Source organism: Trachypithecus francoisi, unplaced genomic scaffold (assembly GCF_009764315.1).
Source record: "Trachypithecus francoisi isolate TF-2019V2 unplaced genomic scaffold, Tfra_2.0 Lachesis_group3, whole genome shotgun sequence".
In the NCBI taxonomy this organism is placed as follows: Eukaryota; Metazoa; Chordata; class Mammalia; order Primates; family Cercopithecidae; genus Trachypithecus; species Trachypithecus francoisi.
Window position 1 is genome coordinate 132643954 of NW_022681468.1, and position 24282 is coordinate 132668235.

Here is a 24282-nt window from a genome sequence, read left to right on the forward strand (position 1 = left end):
TAGGCTTAAGCCACCGCGCCTGGCCTTTTTCTTTTTTTTTTGAGATGGCATCTCACTCTGTTGCCTGGGCTGTAGTGCACTGGTGCCATCTTGACTCACTGCAACCTCTACCATCCAGGTTCAAGCGATTCTGCTGCCTCAGCCTCCCAAGTAGCTGGGATTACAGGCACACATCACCACACCAAGCTAATTTTTGTATTTTCAGTAGAGACGAGGTTTCACCATGTTGGCCAGGCTGGTCTCGAACTCCTGACCTTAAGTGATTCGCCCGCCTCAGCCTCACAAAGTGGTGGAATTACTGGCGTGAGCCATTGTGCCTGGCTTCTACACCTAATTTGCTTAGCCACTATTGTTTCACTGCTAGACATTTTGGTTGTTATCACTCGACTATTATGAAGATTGATATAAGTAAACATTACTCTGAGTTTTTTCCCCCAGGGGAAAGGATGTCTTGAGGATAAGTATCATTTCTGAATCAAAGGGTATACATAAATTAAGGACAAACTGCCTTACCAAGGAGTAATATTAACTGATAGTGCCTTTAGCAATACACAGATGAATAAATTTCCCATGATTGTAAATGATCTTGGGGTCATCTGTTTAAAAATTTCTCAAAATAGTTTATACCAAATACATTAACTAGGAAAATATTATAAAAACTTCTGTAAGATGTTGTTTATCCTTTGATGTTAGAAAAGTAGAAATCTAATTTAAAAAATAAAGATAGAAAAAGAAAAGATACAAGTTCAGAGTATAAAGAATAAAAAGAAAAGCATAAAAAAATTTCATCCATATGTTAAAGAGAAGGCAATGTTTTAATGGTCTTGTGAAAACACCTTTAAAAGCAAAAAGACAAAAACAACTGATCAAAATCTTCATTATTTCATGATTGTGCATCTGAAAATAAGTCATTTACAGAATAAAGACTATTTAATTAAATATATATTTTTGTTCTTAATAAAAGCTTCAGTGACGATTTGAATTATATTAGAAATCAAAGTTGGAAGTTGAAGATTTAATTTGTCTCACTCTAGAACCTTTTATTGCAGGTCAATTTGCCATATTTAGGAAGCTAATGTGACACTACAATTTATTTGTTGTCTTAGAAAAACTTGAGGTAAATTAGAACTATTATAGTTCATTTTAGCTGAACAAGACTATTTATGAAACAATGTAGTAACTGTATTCATCAATTATATACATTTTGCAAGATGAAAAGTTGGATACAGATTCTTCATAACCTGATTAAATTTCACAATTATATGCATACTATTATGATTACATAAATACACTTTAAATACTAAAATTGTGAGAAAAAATATGCACTTCAGTTAACAATTTTTTTTTTTACTTACAAGCAGATTATAAACAAATTATTTTGAGGACCATTAAAGGTTTCTTGTTAGACATACAAATGTAATCATAAATCAACTACAAAAAAATTATGGACAATCTAAAATTGCTCATTGCTTCAAAAACTTGTGGGCTAATTTTATAATTAAAAGGCTGAACTGATCAACCAGAAAATCTCAGTAACTGACTATATGAAAAATATATAAAAACAACCAGCCAACACCTTACTGCTAATTTCAGTGCATTACTTCTTTCTAAGCACTGATACAGAATTATGAATTTTAGATGACCAGTTTAATCATAATCGATTTTGAAAAATACCTTTAATTATTAAAAAAGAATTTATCTTAATGTTGGTAATATTTTACTTTTCAATCATTTTGTTCTACTCCTTCTGTAAGTCCCCTGTAACAGGAGCCTGATCATCAAATTACTTACTTTGTGTGCAACATTAACACAAGTTTTATGTTCAAATGCCTCAGAATTGTCAGCATGCATCTGCTTTTGCAAAACACGCAGTTTTTGCGATTCTTCACTAGCTTAATATTGAGGAATCAGATGTGCACACTAAATTACTTGGGTAATAAACCATCTAGATAATTTTTGGTGTTATTAAAAAACTGTACAAAGGTCTATCTTCAATGTGTAACTCATTAAACTGGGAAAAAATTTAGATACACTTAAACTTATTTTGTTTTTATTACAGGTTGGCCTGTTCTAGTGTAACGCACTTTGTTAAAGCATGCTGAAGTCAGGTAACTGACTTAACATCAGGCAGTCTGACAGGTAATAAAAATAAGTAGCTCATCAGTTAGTAGAACTGATTAGAATTTCTCTTTCTCTCCTTTTTATTTTTTTCTGTGAATGCTCTGAAGATTATTATTGAGTACTACAATTATTCAACTTTTATTCACTTATATTCCAGAAGGAGGTAATGAAAGGCAAAGGAAGACTTTGCTTGTTTGCCTTCCAAGCTCCCTTAGTAAACTTATTCTCTTACTGCAAATACTCATCTTTTCCTACATAACTGTAGTAAACAAAGCCATTCCTCTCTCCTATCTTGTGGCGAGAGCACTGATTTTGTTCACAAGGGGTGTGGGAGATGGGTCTGTCCTTTCCTTATAGGAACCAGGAGAGAGCAATTCTGTTCTTAGCTCTAGGGATAAATCCGGATGCTAAGATAAACATGGTGGCACCATTTCTGTTGCAAGTAACTGCATTAGGCCCAGTGCTGGCCAATAAGACATAAGGGGAAATCTGTTTAAGAGGCTTCTGGAAAAGGATCCTTAAAATAATTTTTAAAAGACTCTTAAAAGAAATAGATGGGATACTGAACTTGAGTTGGAAGAGGTGAGTCCGGTCATCTGGTCTCAAAATGAAGGTAAAACTGCTGCCTGGGGGCCCCCAGCCCTCCGGCCATTGCCACCACTGTGGGGGTGGGTGGTGGAGGAGGACGGCCATGATTCAAAGGAACCAGAGCTTTTGAGAAAACTTTTTATGGTGGTCTGAGCTTTGAAACTACAGATGATAGTTTAAGAGACATTTTGAGAAATGGGGCACACTCACAGATTGTGTGGTAATGAGACCCCAAACAAAACGTTCCAGGGGCTTTGGTTTTATGACTTATTCTTGTGTTGAAGAGGTGGAGGCAGCAAGGTGTGCTAGACCACACAAGGCTGATAGGTGTGTAGTGGAACCAAAGAGAGCAGCTTCTACAGAGGCTTCTGTAAAGTCTGGTGCCCATCTAACAGTGAAGAAAACTTTTGTTGGTCGTATTAAAGAAGAAACAGAAGAATATAATTTGAGACACCACTTTGAGAAGTATGGCAAGATTGAAACCGCATACGTTATGGAAGACAGGCAGAGTGGAAAAAAGAGAGGATTTGCTTTATTAACTTTTGATGATCATGATATAGTTGATAAAACTGTTGTTCAGAAATACCACCACACTATTAATGGGCATAACTGTGAAGTAAAAAACGTCCTTTCTAAACAAGAGATGAAGTCTGCTGGATGACAAAGAGGTCATAGAGGTAGATCTGGCAATTTTATTATGGAGGAAACTTTGGAGGTGGTGGAGGTAATTTTGGCTGTGGTGGAAACTTTGGTGGAAGAGAAGGCTATGGTGGTGAAGGTGGTGGCAGCAGAGGTAGTTATGGAGGAGGTGATGGTGGATATAATGGATTTGGAGGTGATGGTGGCAACTATGTTGGTAGTCCTGGTTATAGTAGTAGAGGGGGCTATGATGGTGATGGACCAAGGATATGGTGGTGGTGGTGGAGTGACGGAGCAAACTTTGACGGTGGTAACTATGGTGGTGGTGGGAACTATAATGATTTTGGGAATTACAGTGAACAACAGCAATCAAACTATGAACCCATGAAACGGGGCAGTTTTGGTGGAAGAAGTTCAGGCATTCCCTATGGTGGTGAAAGTGGTGGATATGGTAGCACAACGTTCTAAAAACAGCAGAAAAGGGCTACAGTTCTTAGCAGCAGAGAGAAGGAGGAGTTGTCAGGAAAGCTGTAGGTTATGTTGAGACAGTTGTCCCAAATGCATTAGAGGAACTGTAAAAATCTGCCACAGAAGGAACAATGATCCATAGTCAGAAAAGTTACTGCAGCTTAAACAGGACACCCTTCTTGTTTGGGACTGTCATAGCCAGTTTGCAAAAAGTGCAGCTACTGACTAATTCAATGTAGTGTCAATAAGATGTATATTCCTGAGGTCTTTTACCTGTTGTAGTTTTGCCTTTTTCTTTTCACTACATCAGTCATATTGTCCTGTAAATTGTGGTAGTGGTACCGGGAATAAAAAATTAGAGAATTTTTAACTTCAAAAAAAAGGGAGATGGTCCTTTTTTCATCTATTGGAGATTGTTACGTCTGCATGTAGTACCCTGAACCGCTGTCTTTCTACCAGCCTGAGGAAGAACTGCAAAGCAGAGCATGAGCCCTGACATAGGGGGCCAGGACCTCACCACACAAGATAATAAATCCTCTTACTGTTCAGTCTAGCTGAGACAAGAGTTTCTTTTCATTTTAGCCTAAAGCATCCTAACTGATACAATATCTCAGAACTTTCCTCCTAAGCATTCTCTATGTAGAAATGTATGCTCTTGACCTGAAAAGTTTCCAAGGAAAACATTGGGGATTTAAAGAATGATAACCTTAGAAGCCGCTTATGTGGCTCTGCACGTGTGTATCTATCTTTAAAAGACTTGCGCTAAGTCTAACTGATGCTCAAAAGCATAAGGAATAGGGCAAGTGTGGAGAATTCCACCCACACAGTGGGTAGAATTTTTTATTCTAGATATTAGGCCATTGCCACACAAGATGCAAAATAATGTCCACATATTTATATAGGAGCTCTGGTTTGCTCTATTCTTTTCCTTCTCCCTTTGACAGTGAATATTTTATCACACAGTGCTTTCCTTTCTTCTTTCTATCTCATCTCTGCCCTGCTATGGGTGGGCAGGGGTGTATGTGTGTTTAGGTAAGAACCATAGATACAGGAGACAGGAGAGATGGATCTGCCTAAAATCAGTCTTTGATTTGCTGTTTCAACACAAGTATGTGAAAGTATTTTTCTTTGATTATGACTGCTGAGTTGAAAAAGAAGCCTTCATTACATAATTCAACAGTCCAGATTTTCATTAACAACCTGAATTAAAGAGAAAAAGAGAGCATCACCCACTAAATATCAAATAAAGATGAAGGAGGAAATGTGAGATTTTACTTGTGACCACTAGGTTTTTGGAAAATGTCTAAATCTTGGATTCTGCACTTGACTGATGACCCTTCATAGATGCTGAGCTCTGCCATGGCCTGCCTTCCTACTCAGTGTTCATTAAAACCAAAGGATACTTTGGCAGCTATCTTATTAGACAGACAAGGAGAGGTAGTGGGAATGCTGATACAGATACCTCAGATGAGAAAGTGAAACAAGCTGTGACAAAAATGACATTGATAATTTTAGTAAAACTGTGCAAACAGGGTGAGTAGGGTTAGAGTTACATCATTCTTCCTGTAATTTCAGCTCTGCTAAACAACAACTTTAAGTCAATGGGTCTTTCATAGTCTTGTCTATGTGGGGAACAGCTGTTTAACTTTTACTAGACAGCTGAAGCCCTGGTGTCTGGGAGAGTGGCAGAACCTGCTAATAGCTGAAAGCAGCTGCCAGCAGTTCATCATCCCCAAACCGGAATGCTTCTTAGTAGAGCCACAAGGCTAATACACAAAGCATAGGTGACGGCCTATGCAAAAAGGCTTAACAACAATAACAAAACCCAAAACTGCATGGACTTAACTAATGGCTTGATTAGGAAAACAGAATTGTTCCCTCAACTGTTGTTGGAGGAATATGATAACTTTATCCAGTTGCCTAATGCCTTTTCCTCAAAACAATCTAATATATTTTTTCTTCAGCAAGGCTTTTCTCCAAACACTGCTCAGAAAAATATAGTTCAAGTTTTAAAATTATAGCTTAAAAGATATTAAACATTTTTATATATTTATTCCTACGAGATAAAAAAACTTGTTTACAATAACATCAATCATGTCTCAACAAATTTATAATGTAGGATAGTATTTAGAACTTGTCTAAACTAATGTGAAAAATATTAAAGAAAAAAAAAATGTGGGCCAGGCGCAGTAGGTCACGCCTGTAATCCCAGCACTTTGGGAGAAGGATGAAGCAGGTGGATCACTTGAGGTCAGGAGTTCGAGACATGCCTGGCCAACATGGTGAATCTCCATCTCTACAAAAAAAATACAAAAATTAGCCGGGTGTGGTGGTGGGTGCCTATAATCCCAGCTACTTGGGAAGCTGGAGGCAGGAAATCCCTTGACCCCAGGAGGTGGAGGTGGCAAGAAGCCGAGATTACGCCACTGCACTTCAGCCTGGGCAACAGAGTGAGATTCAGTCTCAAACAAAACAAAACAAAACAAAACAAAACAAAACAAAACCAAATGTAAACCACTTATCTTCACTAACAATATTCATCCACCTTCACAGAGAGTTCTTTCCTTAGCAGAAAAACCACACATTCCCAAGAATTTTATCTATGTGAAATAACATAGTTGACCTAAAAATAAAAACAGACTATCTAGCAGAAGTAGTTATTCATCTTTGAATCTTACCTGCTGTACATGGTAAGTGTGGAGAACAAGGAAGAAGTTACATGTATTTTTAAATAAACTAATCTTGTTTATTTTACATACTATCTTATAAAAACAATTTTTTTGGGGGGGTGGGTATGGTGGCTGACACCTGTAATCCCAGCATTTTGGGGGGCCAAGGTGGGAGGATGCTTGAGCTTAGGAGTTCAAGACCAGGCTGGCCAACATAATGAGACCCAGTCTCTACATAAAGTAAAAAAATTAGCTTGGCATGGTGGCATACACCTGTAGTCCCAGTTACTCAGGAGGCTGAGCTGGAAGGATCATTTGAGCCCAGGAGTTGGAGGCTGCATTGGGCCGAGACCATACCACTACACTCCAGCCAGGGCAACAGAGTAAGACCCTGTCTCTAAAAAAATTACTTTAGAAAAATTTTTGATTTCATTCTTTCTCCATATTTTATCTTAATTCCAATTGCCTGGTCTTATTTTTATCCTGTTGTAACTACTGTTCTTAGAAATGATCACAAATTACATTAAGAATCAGGGAAGATATTAATAAATAATTCAAAATTAGCAAATATTTCAATATTCTCCAAAATGAATTCAAGAGGAAGGCTCTCTTTACATGCTTTCTTATAGTCGAAATCTAAATGATTTTTCACAAATTTTTATTAAAGTTTGTTGAGAAATAAACTAGAAATATTTCCAAGTAGCCCCACACGTTAGAAGTAGTTAGATAAAACACAAGCCTACCTGTGAGAGGTGAAGGTGATCCAACTGGTGTTGATGGATTTGATGGAAAACTACTGCTGGTATGGTCAGGAGAATAAATCTAACCAGAAAACAAGAAATATACATGTATCAATAAGTGACAACAGCACATACACGAATCCATTCCCATGGAGTTATTTTTATAATCTAGTTGTCACCCCTAAGACTTCAGAGTGAAAAAATTTCTCATCAAGTTTTAGACTGCTTCATCATACAGAAGCCGCAGTTTAAAAAACAGATTAAAAAGTATATATATTCTAGTATGAGAGGAATAAAATAGATCATAAGTATTTATTTTTCTAGGTGAAAATAACAAAGTATTTGTTAGAACAGAAAAATGAGCAGTATCTATAAAGTTAACAAATCTGACAATCTTTCTAGAATATGTTATCTAAGTAAGTGGTATCTTTAAAAATAGTCACCTCAGAAAACTATTAATACTATCTTTTAGAATGGTCTTTAAGGACAGTTTAAATGCTGAACAAAGAAAATAATCTTTTTAATGGTTACCCCTTATCTCTCATTTAAAAAGTTACTCAGTTTGATCAACCACATTTTTGCCAATTTTAGCTCCAAATGATTGAGTGTTGTAAAACATTAAACTTATTCTCAGAAGATATTTTGTCACCCTTGAAGAAAGTGGAAAAAATCCTGATACGCTTCAAAAATTGTTTCCAAGATGATTTGTGGACTTCAAATCCCAATAGGTCTACTTTGAAGAGGATAAATTATCGGGATGCATAAATTTAGGTATTCTTTTTTTTTTTTTTTTTTTGAGACGGAGTCTCGCTCTGTCGCCCAGGCTGGAGTGCAGTGGCCGGATATCAGCTCACTGCAAGCTCCGCCTCCCGGGTTCACGCCATTCTCCTGCCTCAGCCTCCCGAGTAGCTGGGACTACAGGCACCCGCCACCTTGCCCAGCTAGTTTTTTGTATTTTTTAGTAGAGACGGGGTTTCACCCTGTTAGCCAGGATGGTCTCGATCTCCTGACCTCGTGATCCGCCCGTCTCGGCCTCCCAAAGTGCTGGGATTACAGGCTTGAGCCACCTCGCCCGGCCGAATTTAGGTATTCTGGCTTAAAGTTTTGTTGCAATACTTTATATTTCATATTGCCAAAAATAAATGGTGACAGAGATTAATTCAAGTTTATCTAATTCAACAGTGAACACTTTTTTTGAGATGAAGTCTCACTCTGTCACCCAGGCTGGAGTTCAGTGGCACGATTTCGGCTTAATGCCATCTCCACCCCGCCCCAGGTTTAAGCAACTCTCTTGTCTCAGCTTCCCTAGTAGCTCAGACTACGAGTGCGCGCCACCATGCCCAGCTAACGTTTTTTTAGTAGAGATGGGTTTTCGTCATGTTGGTCAGGTTGTTCTTCAACTCCTGACCTCTGGTGATCCACCCACTTTGGCTTCCCAAAGTGCTGGGATTACAGGAGTGAGCCATGGCACCTGGCAACAGTAGTAAACATTTTAAAAGTCCCCTTAATCCAGCCACCAAAGGCCCATCCCTAAGATCTCTTCTTGGACAATCCTATTCTTTTAATAGGCATAATGATCATTTTCATTATCTCGGCACTTAGGGCAGAGAAAACAACTTATATGGATAAATTGTGGTCAAATATTTTAAAAAGGAAAACTACTTGCGAGTGCAAAAAGTCATCTGAGTGCAAAAAGTCATCCAGTAGAAATGACCTTGCTATGAATAAACTTAGACCTCTAATGAATTTAAAGAGACCCAATTTACAGCATACAAGGAATTTCAACATTGTTTTTAAAGAAAGCATAATAATGTTCTTTCAATATTTGATAAAGTCAGATACTGGGACAGGTTCATATACAACAAAACTCTGCAAGTCACAATTGACAAATTTCATTTTTTTTTTTTTTTCTGAGATGGAGCCTCACTCTGTTACCCAGGTTGGAGTGCAGTGTTGCAACCTCCACCTACCAGGTTCAAGTGATTTTCCCCACTCAGCCTCCCAGTAGCTGGGACTACAGGTGTGTGCCACCACGCCCGGCTAAATTTTGTATTTTTAGTAGATGAGATTTTGCCATGTTGGACAGGCTGGTCTTGAACTCCTGACCTCAGGGGATCCACCCACCTCAGTCTTCCAAAGTGCTGGGATTACAGGTGTGAACCACCACGGCTGGCCAAATTTCATTTTTTAAAAAGGTAACAGGCTTTCAAATTGTAAGCAGCCCAAAGTCTACCTTCTTCAACTACAAATGAATATATCCACTTCAAATAAAATATGCCAGTTTATATGATGTCAGTAACTTATAATTGTAAATGCCTTTAAACATCAACCATCTCAAATAGTCAGGATCTAGACACTGTAATACTCTATTGAAAAAGCTATTTTGGAAAAGTAAAGCTATGGAAAAGAGTTTAAAACACTTTGGGAGGATCTAGTAACAGAGAGATAGTATAAGATCAATTTTAGGCTGGGCACAGTGGCTCACGCCTATAATCCCAGCACTCTGGGAAGCTGGCTGAGGTGGGCGGATCACCTGAGGTCAGGAGTTTGAGACCAGCCTGGCCAACATGGTGAAACCCTGTCTCTACTAAACATATAAAAATTAGTCGGGTGTGGTGGGCAACTATAATCCCAGCTACTCGTGGGATCTGAGGCAGGAGAATCGCTTGAATCCGGGAGGCGGAGGTTGCAGTGAGCTGAGATCGAGCCACTGCACTCCAGCTTGGGTGACAGAGTAAGTCACCGTATGAAAAAAGAAAAAACAAATCAGTATTATTGGTTTTTAAGTTGTTACCTTTTAAAACATTCATAGGACATGTGGAAAATTAGCTTAGAAAGGTACATTTTTGTTCTTAGTGGCTTTGCACACATGCATTGATTTATTTCAACCACATAAGTAAATTAGGGAAGGTCATCAAACTTCAACAAAAACAAAACATGTTTCAACGTACCTTTTCCTTTTCTTTCTTTTTTTTTGAGACAGGGTCTTACTCTGTCACCCAGGTTGGAGTGCAGTGGTGTAATCATGGCTCACTGCAGCCTCAACTTCCTGGGCTCAAGCAATCCTTCCACCTTGACTTCCCAAGGAGCTGGGACTACAAGCCCCCCCAACCACACCCAACATTTTTGTATTTTTTGTAGAGATGGGGTTCTGCTATATTGCCCAGGCTGGTCTTGAACTCCTAGGCTGAAGCGATCTGCCTGCTTTGGCCTCCCAAAGTACTGGGATTACAGGTGTGAGCCATCGCACCTGGCCCTCAACATACCTCTTTACCACTGTAAACCACCATTTCTTATGTTCAAAATTCAAATAATTATACCATTTATGAGCAACTGATGCTCATCTTTATGAAATATGTCTTGACTACAATTTTGCAAAGGGAAGGAAAGGTTGATAACACTGATGGTGGATGGATGAGTGAGAAATTTTCAGTTCTATGCAAAACTGATTATTATAAACTAGCCCAACTCATGAAGCAGCATTTTCTGTCACATGCTCCTGCTTTTGTATGCTTCATAGTGCTTACCCTGTATTTCTAATCATCTACATTTGTTTGTTACCTGTTTTTTTCCTTTCCCATGGTAAAATATAAGCCCCAGAAGAACAAGGAATTTGTCTTAATGTAGCCTCAGATTCCACAAGGGTGCAGATAAATGGTGAGGGTTCAATGTATAGATATACAGTTGTCATTAAGAATGAAAAGCATAATCCTTGCTAGGAATTTCCATTTAAGTGCTTCTTTTCAGTCCTTGTATTTGATAAGGTCCCTAGGGTCCATCTATTTCACTCTTCCATTTCCCTTAATGTATGATTCCCCAGAGTTCTAGTCTCAGTTTTCTTTCATTTACCTGTGCTTTATCTCTTGGTAATAGTAATCTTTGTCAAATATCAACTATCACATCCAGGAGAATGACTCCTAAATTGATACCTCTCTTGTCACACTGGTTGCTGGACTTTTCTATCTGGACATGCTCTTTTTTCATCTCAAGCTCAGTTATGTCCAAACCCAAATTTTATATTACTACCCCAAGCTTCCCATCCTTCCCATCTCTTTTCTTCTACTTAGGTTAGCAGCACCATGCTTATGGTTACCATAAGTACTCTCTCCTCTTTTCCTCTACCACTCTACTCTTCCCTCTGGAGACACCAATATCCACAATTCTCTAATGTTTCTGGGACAGGCACATGTCAAAATCACTGCCATGACACCACTTTAAATTTTTACTCAAACTTGTGGCTGGACTACTTAAGTGTTTATATTTCTAGTTACTTCCCTCTCTTTCTATCCTATACATAACTGCCCTGAACTACTCAAATGTACTCAAAAACTTTTTTTTTTTTTTGAGACGGAGTCTTGCTCTGTCGCCCAGGCTGGAGTGCAGTAGCATGATCTCGGCTCACTGCAACCTCCGTCTCCCAGGTTCAAGTGATTCTACTGCCTCAGTATTCCAAGTAGCTGGGATTACATAGGCGTGTGCCACCACACCCAGTTAATTTTTGTGTTTTTTTTTCCCTTTTTTTTTTTTTTTTTGAGACAGAGTTTTGCTCGTTGCCCAGGCTGGAATGCAATGGTGCGATCTCAGCTCACCGCAACCTCTGCCTCCTGGGTTCAAGCGATTCTCCCGCCTCAGCCTCCCGAGTAGCTGGGATTACAGGCATGCACCACCATGCCAGGATAATTTTGTATTTTTAGTAGAGACAGGGTTTCTCCATGTTGGTCAGGCTGGTCTCGAACTCCCAACCTCAGGTGATTCCACTGCCTCAGCCTCCCAGCCCTTATAATCTACTTTTAACCTACATACCCTATTATGCAAACAAAATATTTTTTCATTTTCTAAACACAGCTTGTCCTCCTTTCAGAACGCTTGTTTCTTAACCTCTCCCAGATGGAATTCTACTTATGAAAGCTCAGTTCCAATGTCACTTCCCCATTTAAACATTTTCACCTTCCTTATACTCTTAGAAAATAGTCTGAACTTCTCTTTGCTCTTTTACTTCACACTGTGTTATACATTATCATTATTTGTGTATCTGTCTTCTCTCCTTGACTACAAGCTCTTTGAAGACAGGAAACTTATATTGGTCAACATTGAATCCATTACTGTATGCCAGTATCTTGTACAAGCAGGTGCCCAATGTATGTATTTTTAACTTGAGCGATTAAACTACAATTGAAATTTCCTATAATACTAACTGATAAAAAGCAGGACTCAATAAATGGTAGTATTTATCTTGGTATTTATACAATGTGGGTCAGCAACAGAAATACCAAGGGAAAGAGCTTGTTATAAATATGACAATTTCAAATCAGTTTTATGGCATAAGCTTTGAGAATAATCATATGGTGAGGTTTCACTATTTCTGGGAATTAGTGTTGATGTACTAAGCTGTCCATATCACACTATTAGGTAGGCATGGGCTTTTGAGGGTAGAAATGGACTACCAATCCCAATTTTCCTTGAAAACTCTGTCCTTACACTTAAAACAATCCCTAACCATGTCAACAACTGGTGAAAGCTCCTTTATATCAAGGAAAGAAAGTAATAGTTTAGAGTCATATAAGAGCACTATCTTTAAATGACTTAGTGAAATGCCCCAATGCTGTATGTAAAATTGGTATAAACTTAAAAAAAAAAAAAAAAATCGCTGTCTAAACGGGAGAAGAAGCACCAAAAACATATCAGGTATAAAAATAAGTCATTTCTGGTATTTTTTCCAAAAGCAGCTTCTCCATTTGTACAATAAAAGCCAACTTTTCCACTCATCCATCACAGTCACTGGTTCTACTTTGTCAGTTAAAGTGATGACAGACAGAATTGTTATCAATACTTTTCCTAAATTTACAGATAGCCCTGTAAGTTACAGGCCTTTTTAAAAAACCACTTTTACTTTCATAAAAAGAATGTGCATGGTGGGAGAGGAGGAGCAATACATTTGAAAAGTATGATAACACAGCCTATTGGATCACAGGTCATTTCACTAAGCTTTGTATCTGAGAGTTTATTTTATTACCAAATCACAAACAAATCATACTTATTCTATAGAAATTGTGCTACTTTAAAAGTTCTAAACACAGGCTTTATTTGGCAGAGTATTCTAAATCAGGAATACGTTTCTTTTCATACTTCCTGGCCTTAAAAGAACTCCTACACTGATGTTTGAAGGTCAGAATAAAAAGAAGAAAAAAAATCAGTTACTTAAAAAAATGGGGGTAAAGAGTGATTTAGAGTCTAGAGTCTAAACAAAGTAAGCACTCATTCTGCATGCAGTCCATGGTCCTCATACTGTTAAATGACCAATAATGAGTAACTCCCAATACCTTCTGCCAGGCTTAAACGGTAATATGCCTCATTTTACTCCAACAAATGAGACTCCTCCTCCTATCAGTCATGGTCTATTCCAATCAGCAGGGTGCCAATAAGCCAGAGGCTAATGAAAAGGGCTTTAGACAAAAAAGAAACAATGGACTGCTACCAAGCCCAACCCCGGAACTGTGAGCCCAATTTTTTAAACACTAGAGTGCACATTTCAGTTAATCTTTATTATGCTAATGTTATTGAGTCTAAGGAACAAAGAAAGTTATTTCATGAATTACTTTTAAACATCAACTTCCCTGAATTTTCTTTTCTTTTGTTAGAGACTACTGACCATTTATCCAGATTAATACACACATACATACACACGTACACACACACACTCTCTCTCTCACTTTTTCCCTTGCTCTGAGGTAGAAATCAAAACATAAATTATCACAAAGAAGTCTGATATAATCAACAAAGTTAAACAGTCTTCTTGTTTGATCTCCTCTAAATTAAAGACCAAGTGTTTTGATATGGTATTAGGCACTGAAATAAACCAGATGTTTCTTCCTCTATGTAACTCTCCACGGGCACAATCTTAAAGGGTTATTGTCTGGCAAACGTTCAGGGAAACACATTAGAAATGGCACGAATACCCAGATTTTCCTTTCCTTCTATCTACCCTAGTTTTTCTTTCTTTCTTTTTTTTTTTTTTTTTTATCTAAACTAATGCATAATCCACAGGGCTTGGGAACTTTGTGTAAATACTTTCATGTACAATTCTCTTTCTTGCTATCCTGAGATTAAGACCACAATTATCCAGGCTTAAACCTAAAATAAAGGAACCTTTGCAAATGCATTATCTGGCCTTACATGTTTAATCACACAGTATTCTGTGTGCTCTTTAATACCTAAACTGAAGAACAAAGGTTGTACCCTCTGATGTTTCACAATATGAAAGATCTTTTAAGACATATATCAGACAATTGGGGAAATAGAATTACTTTTTAATGACAATAGCATAGTGTTCTCCATCTAAGACCAGATGCTATATTAAAAGCATCACATTCTAAAGAACTTAAAATTTCAAAATAGTCAGAGTCACCTTTTCAAAAGATCTATAATACCTGACATAAAATTATGATATGCATGTCAGACTCTCAAATGTAATCCTCATTAAGTTCCTTCTCCTCATCTCTTCTAATCCTTCCTATCCCCACATAATGTAATGTTTTTCTTTTTCAGTACATTCTGAGTGCACTAAACATATATTAAAGTGAATGTGCATCTGTAAGGAAAGTTGGAAAAAGAATGTATTTGGGGAGGTGTCCGGCTGGGAAGTGGGGAAGCAGATGGATTGAAGGAAGGGATTTGAAATGTGCAGACTATGGCATGCAGTGATGGAGCAGATGGAATGCATCACCGTCAGCTATGACAGAAATGATTTATGGAATGACCTGGCTGCTCCTGCCTAGTAACAACACAGGATGACAGAGCTGAGTTTCCATGACAACCAAAGCCCACCCACTAACTAGATTAAACATTTCTTCACTGGATTCCATTCACAGTGAATTTGGGTTTTCTTTTCCAAATGCCATTTTGGTTTGGCTAGTATGCTGTTTATAATACGGGAAGATACTCAAGGATGTGAAGGGTAACAAAATGAACTTGAAGGGCCACTGAGAACATCACAAATTCTTGCCTGCCTATATGCCAAGGTTCTCTGATAGAAGTTTTTTTTTTTTTAATAAAATAAACAAACGACCTTTGAGAAAAAAAGCCCCCAAAACGCAGCTTGCATTTTAAAAAATTATTTAGCACTGAAAGTTCAAATGTTATTTGTCCTGTTACATGTGAAATATCAGTTACTAGATTCTTCCAGAATCAGGAGAAGGAATATAGCAAGCCAATCAAATACCTGGGGACCTCTCAGATTTAGTATAGAATAAAATTTTCTTCCTAAATAGGTCATTTTCATCAGATGACAGTAAGTTGAGAAAAGGGTGAGATAATTTTCTTTCATTCTCATCAACACACTGTAAGAAAATTACCATAGCACTGCACTTTCTGGATGTATGGAGCAGTGGTTAGGAGCAGAGTCTGAAGCGGGTCTGATCAGGGTTCTAATATATATGGGCTTTATCCATGCTAGCTTATGATTCCCCTAGGGCAAGCTGCTTAATCTTTCTGAGCTCAAGTTACTTAACCTTTTAAACCGTAGTTCCTCATCTGTAACGTGGGGATAACAATGCCAACCTTACAGGGCTTTGAGGATTAAATGAAACAGGGCATGTAAATGCTTAGTATAGGGCCTAGCACCTAGTAAGCATTGAAATTATAGCTGATAAATTTTGTGGGTTTTGTTATTATCATTACTATTATTATTATATGATCCAAGACAGAATTCAACAAACATTCACTGAGCTCCATTTTGTGTGTGCTTCATCTCTACTATGTAGTAGATGAGTCTGACTTGGCTTCATTTGCCAAGCAGCTAGTATTCAGCTGTAGAGAAAAATTTATTTACAGAAACAATATACAAAGAGGTTTATCTCCTTAAATATTCAACAGTTGCTTCCTACTACTCAGGTATTAAAAGTGCTCTGCCTTCTCCATGAATGGCAACGAATGTATCTGCAAGTTAATTGCACTTCATAGAAAATAAAAGACAATTCTGTGGGAATTATAAGAGGCATACTGCTCAGAAAACAAGAAGAAAAAAAATCATCTAAAGTGAAATTTTAGGAAGTGCAAAGCACAAGTACCCCTTTTTAATAATTAGATTTGAATCTGTTGTAGATTTACTGAAAAATGCTTTCCCTTCTAGTTTTGGCATTCTGAAAGAAGAGATTTTAATGTTTTAAGAATCAGATATTAAAATATAATCACTGCTTTGTCATTAATGTTCTGATGTGATGTATGTGAACTAGTTGCTCAAGAAAATACTATCGGAGTCCTTCAAATCAGTTTTACTCATTTTAGCATGATTCTTCAATGAATCTGGCTTTTTTGCGGAGAAGGCTCTCATTTCCTATCCCTTGAGTAAATTAGGTGCAGTTGACCTTAAAAAAAAAAAAAAAAACAGTACATAAAATGCTTTTGATCTTGGAAAAGCTCCTTATAAAGGCACTTCATTCTCTGGATCAGAATACTGAGTTATCTTTCGTGGTTCCACTTGACTTATATTAATGGGCCACTCACTAACTATGTATTTAAAAGAAATAGATTTAATGATTATTCTTGGCAGTTCGTGCTTGAGATGACTTCTTTTTCCCCTTCCCAGCATTTGCTGTACCATAGGTATAGCATTTAAGGGCACATATCAATACAAACCGAGAATAACTCTAAATGTGTAATGAAATTGATTCTGTTACATCTACACTCTTTAGATACTTATCACCTACAAAATCTAATCACTGTATTCAGCAGTGTAAAAAATTCATTCAGTAGAATGTGTAAAATCAATACTCACAGATGCCAAAGCCTTTCCAAGTGCATCACCTGTCTGTGAGCTTCCAGCAGCATTCCCTCTGGTTCCTGGATATTTCATAGAGAAACAAATCAAGAATTTTACCAGCAAATATATTTTAGCACTCTGCCATTATTTCAAGGGTGTTCTCTATTGTCATCTCACATCCACTACAATAAACTAGGAAATACTCTGCATGTGTTGTACTTATCAATAAAGATGAGTTCTTTACCAGTCTCTATACTGATGAAAATAAAAAAGCTTCTTGTCTTCCTGTCTTTCACTTTTAAATTCAACACCAAAAAATATACTGAAAGAGGGGCCAAGACCAGGTGCGGTGGCTCATGCCTGTAATCCCAGCACTTTGGGAGGCTGAGGCAGGCGGATCTCTTGAGCCCGGGAGTTCAAGGCCAGCCTGAGAAATATGGAGAAACCCCACCTCTGCTAAAAATGGAAAATTAGCTGGGCGTGGTGGTGTATACCTGTAGTCCCAGCTACTTGGGAAGCTGAAGCTGGGGGATCATAAAATGCTGGGGGCGGAGGTTGTAGCCACAGAGTGAGATAGCTGAGAGAGTGAGACCCTGTCTCAACAACAACAACAACACAACAACAACAACAACAACAACAACAACAAGGCCATGTGTGGTGAGTCATGTCTATAATGCTAGCATTTTGGAAGGCCAAGGCAGAAGGATCACTAGAGGCCAAGAGTCTGAGACCAGCCCTGGCCATATAATAAGACTCTGTCTCAACAAAAAGTACAAAAAAATTAGCTGAGTATGGTGGTACATGCCTGTAGTCCCAGCTACTGGGGAGGCTAAGGCAGGAGGATCACCTCCTCAACCTTGGAGATTGAGGCTGCAGTGAGTCATGATTGTGCCAGTGCACTCCAGCCTGGGTGATAAAGAGAGACTCTGTCTCAAACAAACAAACAAACATACACACACACACACACACACACATATAAATATATATATACATATATAAATATATATACACCCATATATATAAATATATATACACATATAAAAATATATAAACACACATATATATAAATTAAAAAATATATAAAAAGATATGGGGGTCACTGAAAATCCCCAAACTAGGTTTTAGGAAGTTTTGCCAACTCATAAAGCTCACCTAGAATGCTATCTGATCCATTGATGGGGGGAGTGTGTGAGGCAGCAACATAAGGTGAACTGCTGGTACTGCCGCGATGAAAGCTGGACATTGGTGGAAGACTCGTGTTTATGTCTGTTGGTGAAACTGAATGTGGAGGATAACTCTAGATGGAAAGAGATACGATCTATTCAATATATTTTCTGAATAATATTTACATATAATGGACAACTATAACAGGTCAAAAAGAGCATTTATAAGCAGCTAAAGAGTGCTACTTATAGTCATTTATTTTTTAAAATGGCATGGCAAATGCCATAAGCCTTGAAGTACTTCAAACTTTAGCAGTTTTGGCAGAATCAGATTTTACACTTCTAATCCAAAATGAAACACAAGCGAGGACAAAGTGTTGCTGTACCCTAGTCATGTGTTAGAGCCTACCAAGCGGTCATGTGAATGAAGGTTGCCATAACTACTGGATTGAGACATGTGGGAAGTGGAGGTCCCCAGAATTCCACCAAAACCAGGCTGGCTCATCCCATTTGATGAACTCCAAAGGTCAGAAGAATTGTGGGTCCCATCTAAGACAAAAAGAGAAATACAAAATTTTCCTTAGCTAAAGTTTTTCTTGTATTTTTATGTTGCTTATAAAAATTCAAGGGGTACCCTCCAGATATTTTTCCTCCCTTTTCCAACCTAGTCTTCTACCCACTTTTCTTCCCTCTAAACTGTAAAATTACCATTTAAAAAGGAGAAATTAACATTTTAGTTAGGGAAAAAAGTAATCTAATCTTTAATAGGCAGGCCATTATAAAAATCTTCAGAAGATCTAAGTCGTATCAAGGAAGATAATAAAAATTCCAAATTTGGAAATAGGCTAGATTTATTTTTTGTTAAGTGGTATACTCACAAATACACAGGAAGTTATTAATCCATAACATGCAATATGCATAATATCAAACATTTTGAAACTGTGGAATAAAGAAGTTTCTCTAAGAGTAAAACTAAGTAATTGATAACTACCACATTATAGTTAGCTTTCAAATGAAATGTGTCAGCAATGACTTCACTCAACAATATAAAGTCAAGGAACCATTTATGTAGTAATTTATTGCTCCCATATATTTGCTTCCCATAGTACAAAACCACAGGAGACCAAATAAAAATGATTTGCTAGACATGAACTAAAGGAAATGCAACACTTTTTCTCTCTTAACAAGTCTTACTCTGTTCTATGATATTCACTCTTTCTTTATAATGGTAATTCTAGGCATGATATGAATCCATAAATGAAGCAAGAAACTAGAGTTAACAACTTTCATACATTTAAATTCTAAAATGAGCAAGAACAGCTCTATTTTTTTCAATTTAAGACCTTTATAAATTCAATCAACACTGGAACAGCACTCCAACGGTTTGCTAGATAATTCAATTAAATTGCAGTCAGTAATAAACAGCACTGGAAAATTATAAAGCTAAATTTTAATTTCCTTCAGCCAAAAAAACACTTAGATAAGGCCTGAATATATGTATTCTCTTTCCTAATACTTTAAAATACTGGCTGATATACAGATGACTGCAGTAGTATTTGGCAGTTGTTTGGTAGTACTTACCTTGCATAAAGAAAGTGCTAGCGAACATACTGGTTGGTGGCTTAGGAGATGGATAACTAGGAGATTCACGGTTGAAATCATCTGAATTTGGGGATGGTGCATATACCTTAAAATTAAATGGTACATTTAATTAAAATGTAAATGAGTATCATATTACTTATGTAAAATGAGTTCTATATTCTGTAAGGGGCTTAAAAAGGCCTATCTAATTTTTACAAAGGGCTACCACAAATGAAAAGAATATTGTCTTAAATCCACATAAATAATGTCAAACTTAATTACCATCCACATTTTTTTTTTTTATATAAACTGGTTATTAGAGAAAAATACAACTCTAAATATCTCTGTAATGCATCTTAGTATGACAGTTACAACAAGTGACTGAATAAGCACTGAACTGGCTTACCAAACACAAACCTCACATAGGCTCATGATTCAAAATCTGATGGAGCAAACAAATGTCCTTTGAATACAGCATAACATAAAACCTGGGTTCATAAAATTCATTCTTTTCAGTGTTACAAGATTCACCAAATAAAATCAAAATGAGTTTGATTAAACGTTGCTATCTTTGTTATAATTAGAGGATAACTACCAAAGGCACAACACTTCTTAACTTGGTAGAGTTAGCAACTTCCTTAACTTGGTAGAGTTAGCAAATAAATTAAAAACACATTTCTAGTACACGTTCAAGTCTGGCAAAGCTTTAAGAAAAATCTCATTTAATTTATTAGAGCAGTATTAATTTCCTTTGATAAACCCTTGCTTTAGATAAGCAAACTGTGAACATTTTGAATTAGCAAATGGCCAACATTTGCATTCCTCTGGAAAACTAAATGGGCAGCCAAATAACCTTAATGATCAAAATGTGATCACACTATTCTCTTAACTACTGAAACAAAGGTGGAAAACAAATAATATCTAAAGTGATACACAGTCTACAAAAGTCAACCAGAAGTTAGGAGGAAGAGAAAGCTAAGCTATTGTGAGCAGTGAATGAAATAAACTAATTTTGTTTTAGTTTGAAGTGATACAGCCATTAAATTCAACAAAATAAAAATTTTAAATGTTGATTGAAATAGAATAACATTAAAATTATGGAAGCATCTATTTTAAAAATCATATATCAATTTGTTTGCATAAGCATAGAAAATTTCTAGAATTACACACAAGAAACCTGACAGTGGTTACATCGTTAGACTGCGAATTGGGAAGGAAGACTTTTACTTTATGTTCTTCTACATAATTTGATATTTTACCCCAACCATATATTTCTATAGACTAATAACAGAAAAAGAGTTAAGGAAGCGCACCAAGATTAAAATGGGATCCCAACTTTTTATTTACATAAACTGTCAATTATATTAATTTATTCTTTCTTGGAGGTATTAACTGTAAAGACCCCTTGCAAATTACCCTAATCTTCCCAAGACTCAATTCCCTCTTTTATAAAATGGTGTTAACGCTGCTTGCATGAGGAGATTGATGGGCAGATCAGATGAGATTATATATAAAATGTTTAGCACAGTGCCTTGTACAAAGTATGCAGGCAATAAGTATTAGCTAACAGTATCATCTTTCATTCTAATAGGAGCAGTTATGTTGCTAAATATTACCTGTTCAATACTCAAATGCTGTTCCTTACAGTTTTTGTCTAACGTGAGCCTAGTTATATACACAGTTTATTCTAAATAAAAGGTAATTTTTACTTTTCGTGCTGGTCCTGATAATGCTAGCACAGGTGATTTTTTTTTTTTTTTAAATGGACTGGCATTCAGGTTTGTTTCCTACCTTTCACATCCCAGAGATAAAAACATGCATCTGTGGTACCTGAGAAGTCTTGGAAAAGATACAGTATATTCCTAAGAATTATCTAGAAGGATCCCCTAGTTTGAGGAATATGGCAGATAAAATGGTTTGTTCATCACACATATTAAACATACTTTTCTGGTTTAAAGGTATTTCACAAATGATTGTGTTGAAATAAAATAACGGACTATATACAAATGTGTCTGCAATGTATTGTACAGCCTGATAGGCAGAAAAGGTTTTCAGGAAAGGAACTTTGGACTGTTTTCTTTTAATCAAGTTTCATCTTTTAAACTTAGCCCTAGCTAGAAGTCCTCGTGTCCCCTTTCTATATAGATTTCCTCAAGCCAAGCTAAAACCACGAACAACAACAAAATAGAATAAATCCATAGAACTATCCAGAAAATACAATGAGAATCAAATTTAGAAGATAGCACCCGAATATACGCTTTTTATCACAAATGTGCACTTACTATATACACCATCCTTGATATGTAGGGATGAAATAAAAAATTCTCTAATTCTATCTAGGTTATAGACTGAAACAGTATGTAAGACTCTTATACTTGATAATTATGAAAACACTCCAGTTTTGATGTGTCATTTTACACAAAAATGGACATAATTTGTCAGTTTAAATTTTTACATAATTTATCAATTTACATTTCTTTATCCTTATTCTCATTCAATTCACTGTATTCCACACATTAATATACTTACATTTTTAAAATTTGAAGATGGTTACAATTACAAAAGGAAGTAAAAGGATAAACTTTACTGATTTACAAATTGCTGCTAAATAAAAGAGAATATGTTGATCAGATAATGGTTTATTGACGGTTGTCATGGAAAGCAAGAAAACTAAGAAAAACCACACAAAGCACAGACTTGCCTTCCCTTACTCAAAAAGTTTGAAGTTGTATGGAGAAAACGGCACATTTTAGAGGTAAAGTTTGTTTTTAATGCTATATCTTTCAAACAGATTTTGAAAACAATGGACTTTTAAAGGACAGACCTTGAAAATGGCAAAAAACAAAACAAAACAAAAACACAAAAAACAAAAAAAAAACTCCTACTATATCATTTTTGTACTAACACGAGTTCAAAATATTTATCCTAAGAATATTTTGAAATATATGGCTTTCAAAGAGGTACATTTACCAGCATTTCTAACACAGGCTAAATAAGCTAAATAACTTTACTTTTAGTATCTTAACTATAGCTTGCAAAAACATAGATGCAATGTTATGAAGCAGCAGTCGTGCCAGTCTTGATTTTTCAGATCAAAGACTTCTTGCGGCAAAGCACAACTGATGTGGTCTCAAAGGCTTTATTAACTCCAGATGTAGGGAAATAGTCAGCCAACTCCACAAAAAGAGCAAGTCTCTCTTAGTTACAATCAGTACTGGCCACAAATTAAAACCAGACTGCTTATGTCATCTGATCACCTGAACACAGATGCCAGTTTTTTTCCCCTAGTTAATGATCTAATCATTGGTTGAAATCTGAAGGATGATTTTGTATCATGACAATCAATCTTAAAATTAAGAGAAAGGAATATATGTGCTTTAAGATGATTAAAATCTACCAGGAGTCCAAGAGTCAAAACTATTTTAAAGAGAATAGAAAAAGGGTAAAATTAAGTAATTTAAGATGTTCTATTAAAATGTGGTAGACATTTTCTTTAGAATTCTATTCTCCTTTTCAGAATGCCAAGCTCACAGTAGCTACCATGGGACCAACTCTTTTCCCAAGCACTTATACTTTCCCCTGTAAGAATGGTGTTAAGAGAAATTTTGAATGTGTAGTGAACAGACAGTTCTAACTTGAAAGAAGAAAAAAGAAAATCTAATAGATACCTCCCCTTCATTATTAAGTCTGTTGAAAAGAACACATTCACGTTAATAATATCTTGCATGTCCTCATCAGACTCACTGTAAAGCAACTTTTAAAAAGGGATAGCATACTTTGGGGATGAATATTTAGTTACTCTTTACAGTGATTACCCAATTATCCTGGAAATGTTTTAGTTCATACAACAAATTTGAGCAAAACTGGCAAAGACAGATCCCTTTTTTCCTGCTCAGATGATTCAGTTTAGTCATATGGACAACCCCAAATTCAGGGCATATACTCTGTTCAGCTCTAGAGGTTGGAGCTGTGTACTGTGCTCCCGATTTCAATACATCTTTCCTATAATTAATACTGGAAACATTCCTGTGAGGCAGGGAGGCATAATGACTTTCTGTTACTGAGAAAAAATGCAAAGACGCAGAGGTTTTGCTAAAGAAGATAGTTCTTCTTTTTATCTAGTCACATTCAGTGATAAGACAGAGTTAAAGCATGATGTGATTATCCATACTTCAAAAAATAGATCCACAGCCTATGTGGTGGCATTTCCCAAGTGATGAAGAGACGGGAATTTTCTTTAGTATGTGAAATATATCCTAATTGAGATACCCTTCCAGAGAAAATGAGAAGAATGCTTTACATGAATATTGTCCAATATATTTCTGTGATGATGGAAATGTTCTGTATCTACACTGTACAATACAGTAGCTATTAGTCACATGACTACTGAACACTTGAAATGTGGATAGTGCAGTTGAGAAACTTAATTTTAAATTTTATTTTATTTAATTTAAATACCATTTGTGGTTACTGGTTACTATACTGAACAAGACAGATTTAGATCCTTCTTATCCAGCAGTTTAAGATTGTATAAATTATTTTGAAATATATTCTAG

At 36.5% G+C, this 24282-nt stretch overlaps 1 protein-coding gene across 12 annotated transcripts in view; it reads right to left on the reverse strand.

Moving 5' to 3' along the window:
- The window catches only part of TCF12 (transcription factor 12), a 381043-nt gene that overhangs the window by 39588 nt on the left and 317173 nt on the right, over positions 1-24282 (reverse strand). For all 12 annotated transcript variants that reach the window (XM_033189989.1, XM_033189988.1, XM_033189987.1 and 9 more), the window contains 5 exons: positions 19727-19832; positions 18555-18694; positions 18135-18279; positions 16998-17062; positions 7229-7307 (listed from right to left, as the gene is read on the reverse strand). In XM_033189989.1, coding sequence (XP_033045880.1) covers positions 7229-7307; positions 16998-17062; positions 18135-18279; positions 18555-18694; positions 19727-19832 — 535 coding nt within the window. The remainder of the gene's footprint in view (positions 1-7228; positions 7308-16997; positions 17063-18134; positions 18280-18554; positions 18695-19726; positions 19833-24282) is intronic.